This window comes from Odontomachus brunneus, unplaced genomic scaffold (assembly GCF_010583005.1).
Source record: "Odontomachus brunneus isolate Ranch 3 - 2012 unplaced genomic scaffold, Obru_v1 Obru_scaffold_248, whole genome shotgun sequence".
NCBI lineage: Eukaryota > Metazoa > Arthropoda > Insecta > Hymenoptera > Formicidae > Odontomachus > Odontomachus brunneus.
In genome coordinates this window covers 106,493-118,451 of record NW_022639698.1, presented here as the reverse complement: position 1 = coordinate 118,451, position 11,959 = coordinate 106,493, and the positions used below count along the sequence as shown (strand labels likewise).

At 34.2% G+C, this 11,959-nt stretch overlaps 2 protein-coding genes and 1 long non-coding RNA gene across 7 annotated transcripts in view; 1 reads left to right on the top strand and 2 right to left on the bottom strand.

The window, feature by feature from the left end:
* Positions 1-5,022, bottom strand: part of LOC116852675 (myb-like protein X) — a 93,838-nt gene extending 88,816 nt beyond the window's left edge. For both annotated transcript variants that reach the window (XM_032833252.1, XM_032833251.1), the window contains exons 1-2: positions 4,745-5,022; positions 517-4,337 (exon numbers count right to left, since the gene is read on the bottom strand). In XM_032833252.1, the coding sequence (XP_032689143.1) occupies positions 517-4,337; positions 4,745-4,876 (3,953 nt within the window). In that variant the 5' untranslated portion in view covers positions 4,877-5,022. The remainder of the gene's footprint in view (positions 1-516; positions 4,338-4,744) is intronic.
* A 1,156-nt stretch (positions 5,023-6,178) lies between these two features.
* On the top strand, positions 6,179-7,597 carry LOC116852681. Of its 2 annotated transcripts, XR_004379827.1 has the most exons (3): positions 6,179-6,298; positions 6,391-6,684; positions 7,008-7,597. It is a non-coding gene; the product is annotated as an uncharacterized LOC116852681 (long non-coding RNA). The 2 variants fall into 2 exon arrangements; XR_004379826.1 differs by having other exon boundaries at positions 6,391-7,597.
* LOC116852680 lies at positions 6,684-8,472 on the bottom strand. 3 transcript variants are annotated; one of them, XM_032833265.1, is made up of 4 exons: positions 8,008-8,472; positions 7,739-7,913; positions 7,465-7,664; positions 6,684-7,385 (listed from the first exon to the last, which is right to left on the bottom strand). In XM_032833265.1, exons 2-4 carry the CDS (start codon positions 7,849-7,851, stop codon positions 6,910-6,912), a joined length of 789 nt encoding a protein of 262 aa, XP_032689156.1. In that variant the 5' UTR covers positions 7,852-7,913; positions 8,008-8,472; the 3' UTR covers positions 6,684-6,909. The 3 variants fall into 3 exon arrangements, with proteins under 3 accessions (XP_032689156.1, XP_032689154.1, XP_032689153.1); XM_032833262.1 differs by having other exon boundaries at positions 6,717-7,385; positions 8,240-8,472; XM_032833263.1 differs by having other exon boundaries at positions 7,739-8,472.
* Positions 8,473-11,959: the final 3,487 nt, after the last annotated feature.

The window sequence follows — 11,959 nt, the reverse complement described above, 5'->3', positions numbered from 1 at the left end:
TGTGTGTGTGTGTGTGTGTGTGTGTGTGTGTGTGTGTGTGTGTGTGTGTGTGTTGCAATGGTCCTAAATCGGAGGTATATTATTACGTTATCTTGATCAAATTTATTTGTACATCATGTATTATTACTTCGACACCTGTTATAACAAAGTATCACACAAACTAGTGTGCTGTAATTATTAATCTAACTTAATACACTTCTAACTTCACTAGAAAAAAAAAATTTATTCAAACTGTTATGCAAATAACTGTACAAATCGGAATCGGAAAGATTGTCTTTTTTTTGTAAGTTTAGGAATCTACTTGTCTCTTGTCTCTGAAGAATATATTTTCTAGTAGGAAAACTGTCTTATTGGAAGAGATGAATAAGTTTCGAAACTCACAAAAAAATACCAAACAAACTTTTCGACACCGATTGTACATACGTAAGATATGTATCGCCATTCAATTTAAAAAATATTTTATATATAAATGTCACATAAAATCTCAAGAACAACATCGCAATGTATGACACATACCTCTTTTCCTCTTTTATCGCATTTGACGACGCCGTTTTCTCGCTAGTTGCAGATACATCACTGTCCGGACTCAGAGGCATAACAAAATTCTCGCCGTTTGAAATCCCTTGCGTATTACAGAAATTCGGAAGTCTTGATTTCTTAGTCGTGAATACTTTCCTCTTCTTGACGCCATGTACATCTTCATTAGTGGATGAAGACAGCTTTTGTTTGTGGCCATCATTGTTATTATTTGAATTATTTACTAATATATCTAATAAGGGGCTGGATGAGCGCTTGGGTTTGGAGAATCTTGGCGTTATGGATTTTGATACGGAAGAAACAACCTTCCCGCCTAGACTTTCTATTATATCTTCCAGAGACGAACTTCCTACTAATTCTAGAGATTCTAAATAATTGGAGAATTTCTCTGATCTTTCATTATCGGTTTTGAAATAACGGCAATCCTCGTTGTCCTCATTAACGAAAGACATCGTTCCTTTACAATCGCTCTGTAAATCCACTGCGTTAATTTTTGATTGTATACACGTTTCTATTTGCTTTTCACCTAGCAATTCTACTTTCTCGTTATCTTGTATGTTTGTCTTACTATTATTAATATCTATCTCTTCGTTATCGTGTCCTATTTTTTCTCGATGATAATCCCATACTTTCTTGTTCTCCTCTATTAGTTGTTCCGCGTTTTTATTATGTATTGTATTGTGTATTGTGAATTCTGATTCCTTCAAAATAGTAGTTTTTTTCTGGTTTGGTGAAGCAGGAGTCTCTCTTAGCAGGTTGTCAGAAGATTTTTCTACACACACGATTGCATCTGTCGACTGAGTTTTACTCTTTGAATATATTTTCAAGTCATCCTCACATTCCTCTTTAAATGCTAGTAGATTTTCTGTATCTTTGGTGTGTATCGTCGAAACAGCAGATGAAAAAGTAGAAGACTGTCGATAAGAATCATTCGATTGTGTGATTACTGCTCCCAATGAAATATTCGATACAATCTCACTTAAGGATTCTCTTATACACAACTCCATATTAGACAAAGTCGCTTTTGTATTATGACTATTCAGAAAATCTTTCGTGCATGGTTCAGCTCCTAACATTATTATTGATCTTTCATCTAACGTTGAATTAAATTCCTTCTCGGGATAAGGCTCATCGTATTCCTCGTCGGGGATTTCTATAATTTGAACACGTTCGTCATCCGGCATGCTCGCGAGATTGTCGACGTCGTGTCTCGTTGTACTTAATTGACCCGTCTGCTCCGTTTCTTGTGTAATCTTCTCTATTTTCTTATCTTCTTTGTAGGATTCTTCCTTTATTTGCTTTTCCATCTGTTTCCTGATTTTCATTAATTTCTTAGCTTCGTGTATATTCTTTGCAAACTTCGGCTTTTTAATTACGATATCACTGGAAGTTGACTTATCGTCTTCGTCACTATACAAATGTCTCTTTTTCAAAGGCAAACTCGTCTGATACGAATCCATTTCTTCTTGCGTATCATATGCTTCATCGTTATCGTCGATCTCAATTTTCAAATGGTTTTTGTCACTAGTCGATTGTAAACTGGTTTTGTGAAATAATTTACAGTTTGAATGGTGCGAAAATTTTATGTTATTCACTTGCACTTCCTCAATGTTATCAGATGTTTCGCTATTAGAATTGTTAACTTGATTTTCCTTCGTCAAACTCGACGAGCTTGATTTCTGGCTCATTGAATTGGAATTGGAATTATTGGATTGCGAGGTTTTACTGTTTGAACCATTTGATCCATCTCTATCTGTAGAACGTCGATCATTTGAGTTTTTCCGTAAACTGGAATGATCATCCTTTGCTTTAGATCTTTTTTCTTCTTTACGCTTCTTATCCTTGGGCTGACTATCATTTTTCGAATCCTTCCTACTATCCAGTTTGTCGTTACGATCTGAAGTTTTGCTTTGAAAATAATTCTTTGCGTCCTTCTTACCATTTGTTTTCTCACCACTCATCTTAACGTCTTTCTTCGTATCCGCTTTTATGGTCTTATCCTCCCTCTCGCCTCTAGAAGTTCTTTTTAGATCATATTTCTCAGACTTGTCCGGTAGATCTGTCTTATTACTGAAGTAAGTTTTATTTTTACTATCTTTCGACAATCGTTTCTCCTCTCGTCTTATTTTATCTTTCATGTCAGTCCTTTTATCCTTGCCATCCGCAACTTTCTCTGCTGATGTTCTATTGCTGCTTTTATTTTCATGATAACTTACAGATGGAGCTTTGGACGATGACGATGGATTTTTATGTTCTTTTCTGCTCGATTTCTTATCCTTAGAAGAATCCTTCCTATCCTTAGTTTCCTTATTAAGTTTGTCCTTATTTAACTTTTCTTTCTCTGTTAATTCCTTCTTCTCTCTAAGTTCCCTAATTTTTTCCTTATAGAGATCCTTCAAATCTTTTGCTTCTTTATTAATATTATCTTTCTTGTCTGTTTCCTTGAGCTTCTCATCCTTCAATTTATTAGCATTCTCCTTTAAATTTTCCGAGCTATCTTTAACTTTGTCGAAATTATCTCTTATTTGATCAATTTTTTCTTTAGGTTTATTTTTACTGTGTTTATCATATTTTACACTGCTATGACTACTTACTTTTTTCTTCTCATTATTTTTATCCTTAGGGCATTTTGCATCCTTGCTGCTAATCTTTTCTTTTGTGCTCTTAAATTTAATAAATTCACTATCCTTGACCTTTTCTTTGGAGTTTTTATACTCATTATCCTTCACACCACTGTCTGTAGCGTCACGAGAATTTTCTCTAGATGCACTTTTAGTATTTTTAATATCTTTCGAGTCTTTATTCCCTTGAATATCTTTGCATTTAATGAATTGAAAATTGTTTTTAATTATTTTATTCCTAGATGAATCAAGTTCTTTTATTGTTCTAAAATTGTCTTTAGTATTTTTGGCTTCATACTTATCCTTCATTGTTTCATCTTTTAATGTGTCAAGAATTGGTGTTAAGCCATGGCTAGAAGAACCAAAATCCGTTACAATTGATAATCGAGAATCTGATGAAACTTTGCTAAGCTGAGAATCCTGATTACTACAGTCAAAATTATCTCGTGACAATTCATTTGAAAAATCTGGGCTTTTAGACCTATGACTAGTTAATTCTGATATTCCTGACAAGTGTGAATCGTTAGAAATGTTAGACTCATTTAGATTCATAATGTCAATTGGCTCAAAGATCGGACTGTCTTCTTCCTCTTCATCTATTTTATCATCTGACTTGCCAGATATGTTTAAATTTATATTACTACTAGCTGCACTAAGAGTCTTACAAGCTTCATTGAATGTTTTCTCTTCAGAGGAAATATGTCCATTCTCAGAACCAGTATTATCTCTATCTGCGTATGGTAACTTGTCCTGCAGCTTATATTCGTTGCATATTTTATCATCTTCCTTTTCATTTAGGTTGTCACTCGCATCCACAGATCCAAAAGATAAGTCTTTGAAGCTGTTCTTATCAGATTCTGGTGAGACTGGATCCAAATCTTTAGGTAATAAATCTTTGAGACCGCAACCACCATTTCTTTCTTTTGCTTTTGGTTTCTCTATACCCAGAAACTTGTAAACTACATCTTCTATTTGTGGCATAAAAACTGAATAAACCTTGGGATTCACCACCTGATCCACTATTCGTTCTACACCAGCATCTAAGTATGGTGCATCGTGTATATGTTTGCGCAAAGTTTCCCTGAGTTGATTCTTGTTCAGATCTGGCTTCCATGTTTGTTTACTAAGAAAAGAGTTTACAGACCCTTCAACTCTTGTTCTTAGATTTTGATACGCTGGCTGAAATTATATAATACTATGTATTACTAGATACTATATGCTATTTATTTAGATATTATTAATGTAATAATGTAATTCATATCATAATAGAAACCTCTAAAATTAGTTTAAATTAAGCTGTTTAATATACAGCTCTTTTATATTTGTTAGAAATAAATAAAACAATTCTAAATGAAAAATTTTTACAAAAAATATAGCATAACTATATGGTTATAACGCTATAATTATCTATTGATAAACTATTAAAAATGCATAATTTGATAATATAATTTTACATTTTATATTATTGACAATATGGAATTTGTATTTTATATTATATATTACACCATTTTCATTATCATTAAATATGTTAGACAGAAATTTCGAATCTGTCACAAATGATATTGTGACAAATTTACTTTACTTACCTTTGTATCAACATCAGCAATACATTCTTTGCGAAACTGATCAAAAATGCCTTGGGACTTAACTTCACCCACTATATGATCGATTAATCGTGGATCACCGGCTAATAACGTGTTAGATAAACTTAACTCCATGTCCTAAAACACTGAACAGAATCAGATTTCAGCCATCACAAAACAGAAGCAACTATCTTTCGCAAGCAATACTTGCTGTTAAGATTATCTCGTACAGCAGCACGCAGGCATTGTTTCCTCACATTTTACCAATGTATGTAACTATATGTAAATGTGCAGTTTAGGCAACTTTCTTAACAGAATATATTACTAGAATAAATCTGAAGGTGCCTAAGGGGACATCTACAATGGAAAACCGTACGCCGTAACAGTTAGAAATTGACCAATCATACTGGATTTTTACAAGAATAATCGATTGTGATTGGTTAATTTCTTACTGCTGCAGCGTACGATTCTCCATTGTAGATGGCTCTTAAAGCGTCTTCTACAATGGCAGTAGGAGTAGTAGTTAGAAATAAGGGGAGCGTCCCGATTGACCAAGGTACGATTGGACACAACCAACCGATGAAAAGAAATATCTAGTGAATTACTAGGTCGAACCAATCAATACAATCTGTGTCCTATTGTATCGTGGTCAATCGGATCCCACCCAAAATAAGCAGTAAGTAAATAGACAAATCACAAACGATTATTTTTGAAACGTAAGTAGTAAGCAAATTGACCAATCACAGTCGTTGATTCTTCTTACGGTCCAAGAATCAACGACTGTGATTGGCTGATTCGTTTAATGCTTACGTTTTACTGCTTAAGTTTTTTTATATGCCATCAGCTTAAAGGGACGTCTACATTGGAAATAAGCAGTAAGAAGTAGGAAGTAAGAATAAGAAATTGACCAATCATAGTTGATTATTCTTCTCACATTCGACTGTGGTTGGTCAATTTCTTACTCTTACTTCCTACTTCTTGCTATTTACTTCCAATGTAGATGTCCCTTTAAATGTCGTCTACAATTTGCGGAGTAAGCTTGGAGTAATGGCTCCTGCACACAGGACGCGGTAATGCTTGCCGCGCGGCGGAAGTTCGCGCGACAGCCAATCAATATGCTGCTTTCCGTAATAACCTTCTCTCTAAGCTCTTACGGAAAAACAACATATTGATTGGCTCTCGCGCAGATTTCTGCCGCGCAGCATGCGTTACCGCGTCCTGTGTGCAGGAGCCATAAGAAGTAAGCCGTAAGAATTGGCGTAGTCGATTATTATAAAAATAATCATCTATGATGGTTAAAGGGACGTCTACATTGGAAGTAAATAGCAAGAAGTAGGAAGTAAGAGTAAGAAATTGACCAACCACAGTCGAATGTGAGAAGAATAATCAACTATGATTGGTCAATTTCTTATTCTTACTTCCTACTTCTTACTGCTTACTTCCAATGTAGACGTCCCTTAATTCTTACGACTTATTTCTTATTCCAAGCTTACTCCACATATTGTATACGACGCTTTAACGTCCGTCTACAATGGGACAGAAAGTAGGCAGTAAAACGTAAGTAATAAACAAATTGACTAATCATAGTCGATTATTCTTGTAATAATCGTCTGTAATTGGTTAACTCGCTTATTACTTTTGTCTTACAGCTAACGCCAATCCCATTGTAGACGGACTTTTAAAGGCCTTTGCACGTAGAAAATTTTTAACCGTAACTATAAAGCCCATTCTTCAATTGCGTAAGCGTAGTCGTGACCATAAAGCGTCTTCTACAATGGCAGTAGGAGTACTGGATGAAGGGAGTAGTTGTAAGACGTAGACTGTAGGTTTAAGGCTTCCTTACGCCCGAGTGTCTACAATAGCGTGTAGCAAGAATTACAATGAGCCAATCAGCATTGACAAAAGTTATCTATTTGTACAACGTGAAAACATTACGATATAGGGTAAATGTATCAATGCCCGGATATGTACCCATCTCCGGACATTGTTATTATTTTTATATTTGAATATGAATATTTCAACTTTCAACGTACAATACATACATATTGGTATACATACATTTAATATTTATATTTAATGTACATTGAACGATGAAATATTTAGAGAAATATTCAAAATAATAAGAACGGAATTAAGTACATGTCCAAGCATTGGTACATTTGTAGTAGCTAAATATTGAAGAATGGAAAGAACAGTAAAATAAAAAACAGTAAATCATTTATATATTGTAATATACCTATGAGACATTCAAGTTGAACATTCTTAGGTACTACTCCTAGTGCAAATCCTATGGCACTCAGCATGGGCTTAATATCAGAAAATGCATCACTGACTATTGCTGGCGGAACATTTGGTGGTGGAACCGTTATTGCTTTACCAATCTTTGCTGCAAGGTCTGTCAATCCTTTACTCTGTTCGATTAAAGTCTTATTGATAGTATCTACTTCTTGCCGTTTTTTGTTCGCAAATGAATCAGGTGTGGGCACTTTGCGCTTAGTATTAATGCTGGATATAGCTTTTTGCGCCTGTACAACTGTATTATTACTTCCAAAGTCTGATCTAACTGAAGGTGATGTTGAAGGAGATGATGTAGGAAGTGGCAAAAAGGAGTTTTCAGATGTATCTGTGAAACTCTTGTCAGTACCTAAAAATGTAACAGACGAATACTTCAGATTATGTTACAACAAACTGTGGACATGCAATAAGTCTTTTAATCTCCTTACCTATAAGATTTGTTAATGAATCTGAATTCCAACTGGACATGTCTGAACTTGCTGCAGCAGACTGAGAAGAGAAAGGATAAATCGTGTGCACTGTCATATGACCATCAGAAGGAGCAGATGTAAATGGTAATGAGGTAGTTGTACGACATACTGACGCTTCACTATTTACAACAACTTTGGACTTGTAGTTGGATGAGGTTCTGCAAGTATATTATAATCATTAATTATGTCAATGATACTTGTTATGCAAAACTTCCCAGACCACAACACTTACTTTCTAGGTTTGATAATATCCTCCAAGAATATGAGGTCCTTGTATAATGGCCACATTGATTTGTATGTAAACTGGTCTGCTCCAGCTCCAGATCTTGGCATGGACTGCACCATTTTTCTCCGCTCTTTCCCAAAGCGCTGTCTCAGAACATAAAATCTCTTCTCGGCAGCAGGACCTGACAAATATATTAAATTTCATTGCAGTAAAATGCAAATTATCAGGTGTTATATTATCTTTTTATAGTATACCAAAGTTACAACGTAACCTACATCTTGCCTAACATATCCTTTATTGATACACCTCATTCATTGTCTATATTATGATTGCTTTCTAACAAGAGACACAAGTCAACACAAGTATCATCCTATTTTTGTTCTCACTAAATGTGAAACAAAAATAGAATGATGTTTGTGTCGACTTGTGTCTTATTGGAAAGCAACCTATAACAACAAATCGCTATAAAACCATATTAACATTTCCAAGTAACAAAAATAAACTTACCTTCTATTGGATTAGTTAGGCTCGCGCCAACCTGCTTCCATGCTTCGGTTTTTACGTCTCCATTGGCATACAACTTTTCAGTCTTGTCGTATAAAAACCGATTTGCTCGAACCACAGCAATTAGCTCTCGATCAATGCTAATATCTTCTTAAAAAAAGAGCTCTGTGTCCGACATATTTGTAGGTTAGAACATATAATTGCACTAACTTAATTTCTCTCTCTCTCTCTCTCTCTCTCTCTCTCTCTCTCTCTCTCTCTCTCTCTCTCTCTCTCTTTTCTTGATTGCAGACTTGTCATAGTGGCTCTTTCCCCATCTGACTGCACTAGCTAGCTAGCTTATATCGCGCGCGCTTTCGTGACGTAATGATGAGTTTTCATTGGCTGAGAGTAAAGAAGTAGAGAGTAAAGAAGTAGGAAATGGAATTCAACCATTTCGCTTACAGCCTTACTCTACACCCTAATACACCAGAAATACCAGCTTACTCCAACGTTTACAGCCTTAATCCAGTACTCCTACTGCCATTGTAGAAGACGCTTAAGAGTCAACAAATCCGAATGTTTTATTCACTGATTGCTTTACTCTGATTGGTGTCGTAATCACTTACAACACTTACATCCACGTTCACACAATTGTAGAATGGGTTTAAGGTCGTAAGAAAACTGACCAATCATAGTCGATTATTCTTCGAACTCAAAAAGAATGAACTGGACAATCAACTCTGATTGGTCAGTTTTCTTACGACGTTACGGTTACGGTTAAAATCTTTCTATGTACAAAGGCCTTAGGATGAAGTCCCATGGAGCGTATCGTGTGTATCGCGGATTGCACGTATCGAACATTTGACCAATCGCAGATATTCCGCTGTTTTTGATACATGGAGTTTCATTTCCATAGTCGCATGGAGCGGAATTCGTGTAAGCGTATTAAGCGGATAGCCAATCACGAGATGATTTCTTTATTTCCTCCTCCTAAACAGTTTTGTGATTGGCGAACTGCCGATCCTCTTACAATAATTCCATTCCATGGTACCATAGGACAAAATCTCGAGTACCGAAAACAGAGAATAGTCTGACATTGGATCGTAGTAAAAAGCAAACGGAAAAATATTCTATATGTATAATTAAAATGAATTTTATTGAATTTATTAATTTATTTAGTATAATTAAATAAAATTTTACAATTTGCTTAACAGGTACAGAATGAAATCGGAAACGATATTGCTATCAATTGTGTTATTAATAATATATATATATACATATATATATATATATGTGTGTGTGTGTGTGTGTGTGTACACGTAAATAATGTGTATTACACAGGGTTGAGTAAGTTACATTTTTTAAAACTAATTTAAGTTAAAAGTTAATGACCTAAAAATTAACTAAGTTTATGTTAAAAGTTCTTAAATTTTTTAACTTAATTTTATCTGATTAACTTATTGTCAAACTCTTGTATTACAAATGACTTTTGTTAAGTTGCAATAAAATAAAAAGTCCAATTTTAAACCAGAAAGAATTATCTATATTTGTAACAGAATTGAATACTATTACAAATAATTATTATCCTTAAAATATTTAAGTATTAATAATTACTTATAAATGCTGCATTGTTGTCGCATGTTTTTTATCATTAAAATGTTGAAAACATGAATGTTGTAATACATCAACATTTAATAATCCATTTATTCTCCACCCGCAATATCCACATTTAATTGACTTTATGAAAAAGAAAAGAACATTAAACACAATAATTTGTAATTCATAATGAAATATATTAAACCAAAATAATGTGTAATTAAACTAAACAAAAATATACTTCATCAAATTCTAAACTAATCTTCAAATATTATTATAAAGCATAATGTACATACAATCACAAATATTACAAAAATAATATTTCAAAATGCTATAGATACTCACAAGGATTTGTATTTTCTTTATTTGTGATATCCATTTGTTAAAAAAAAATGCATAAAGACTAAAATTTTTGTTACATTGTGGCACTCTTCGATCGGCAGTCAAGATATTCTGCGTATTGCGGAAAATAATAGATTCGGCGGGACGGCAGCGTATCGAAAACGTCTGCGATTAATCAGATGTTCGATAGGGAGCGGTGCACTTGGACACGGTGCACTTGGACACAGCCAATCACAGCACCGTGTGATTAGTGACATTTGTAGGGTCCCTTGGAACAGCGACTTGTGATTGGACTGTGTCCAATTGCCCCGTGTCTAACTGATATACACCCTGTTCGATACGCGATATGCACAATACGCTCCATGGGACTCCACCCTAAGCAATTAAAACAGATGCGAAACGTGTAACGGATCTAGTAAGATTTTGTCTTCCGTGTTTACGCGTTTCCGCGCTTCATGTAATGGCACCCTTGGGTGCGTTCCCACTTAGCGAGTCACGTGTCGCGTCATCAGAGTTAAGCCAATTAAATCGTCTCATTTTATTGTGTACTTTACGCCGAATAAAATGAGACGATTTGATTGGCTTTAGGACCGTGGCACACAGAAAAACTTAAGCAGTAAGACGTAAGTAGTAACTAAATTGACCAATCACAGTCGTTGATTCTCGGACCGTAAGAAGAATCAATGACTCTGATTGGTCAATTTGCTTACTGTATTCGTCTAAGGGTGCCTTCCCATGCGGTGTAAATTGCGTAAGCGTAACCTGCATAATATAGTAATTTACTAGAAGTACGCCGTTTTGTAAATCGACATTCAATATCTAATCCTCATGGCGTGTATTTCGTTAAATTCACGTAAGGGTGCGTTCAGATTCCTCATCCAGGTGCACTCTATTACTAGAAACACTACAGTATATGTTACATAAACTATAGCACTTCTAATAATAGAATACACCCGGGTGGAGAATCTGAACGCAGCCTAAAGCGTAACCAATAACTTCCTAAACTAACCAATAAAAAATCAGGCTTTCTATTGTACAATACAACAGAAATACTAAGTTGATTCTCGATTGGTTGTTATTCTTTAGGCGTATTGTTAAATATGCGTCATGGGGATAAGATATTTTACATGTAAGAATGTGTGAAAGTGTAATGTGTGTAGCTGTACGATAAGATTAAGATAGTAGTTAATAATAACGTTGCCTACTGAGAATTGTGAAGGTAGGGAAAACAATTTATTACTTTTGTTATATACTTAGTTTCTTTACTCTAGGAAAAACTGAATTTTTTATTTTTTAACTTTTTATTAGACTATTTAAAGTACATGTGACTCATTTTCCGACAGTTCGTAAAGGAGTGACATGCAGATTGATACACAAATAATTCAAAAAAGTAATATATTTATGTTTCTGCGTTTTTAAAAAGGCAATATTAAAAAAGAAACAATTTATAGAACATTAATAAAACATAAATTGAAAAAACTCAAAAGTAAAACAAAAATATTACATATATTTTGAATCAAATTTATTTTGTATCCGACTTCACATCGAAATATACATTTTATGATCGAAATGAACAGATTTTACTTTGTTTTATTTGTTGTACTGATAAACGACTTTTCACAAGTATTATTTATTAAATTTATGAAAAGTGTTTAAGAAGATAAATGTGTATACACACACACACACACACACACACACACACACACACACACAACACACACATTTATCTTCTTATATATATATATTCTATATATATATATATATATATATATATATATATATATATATATATATATATATATA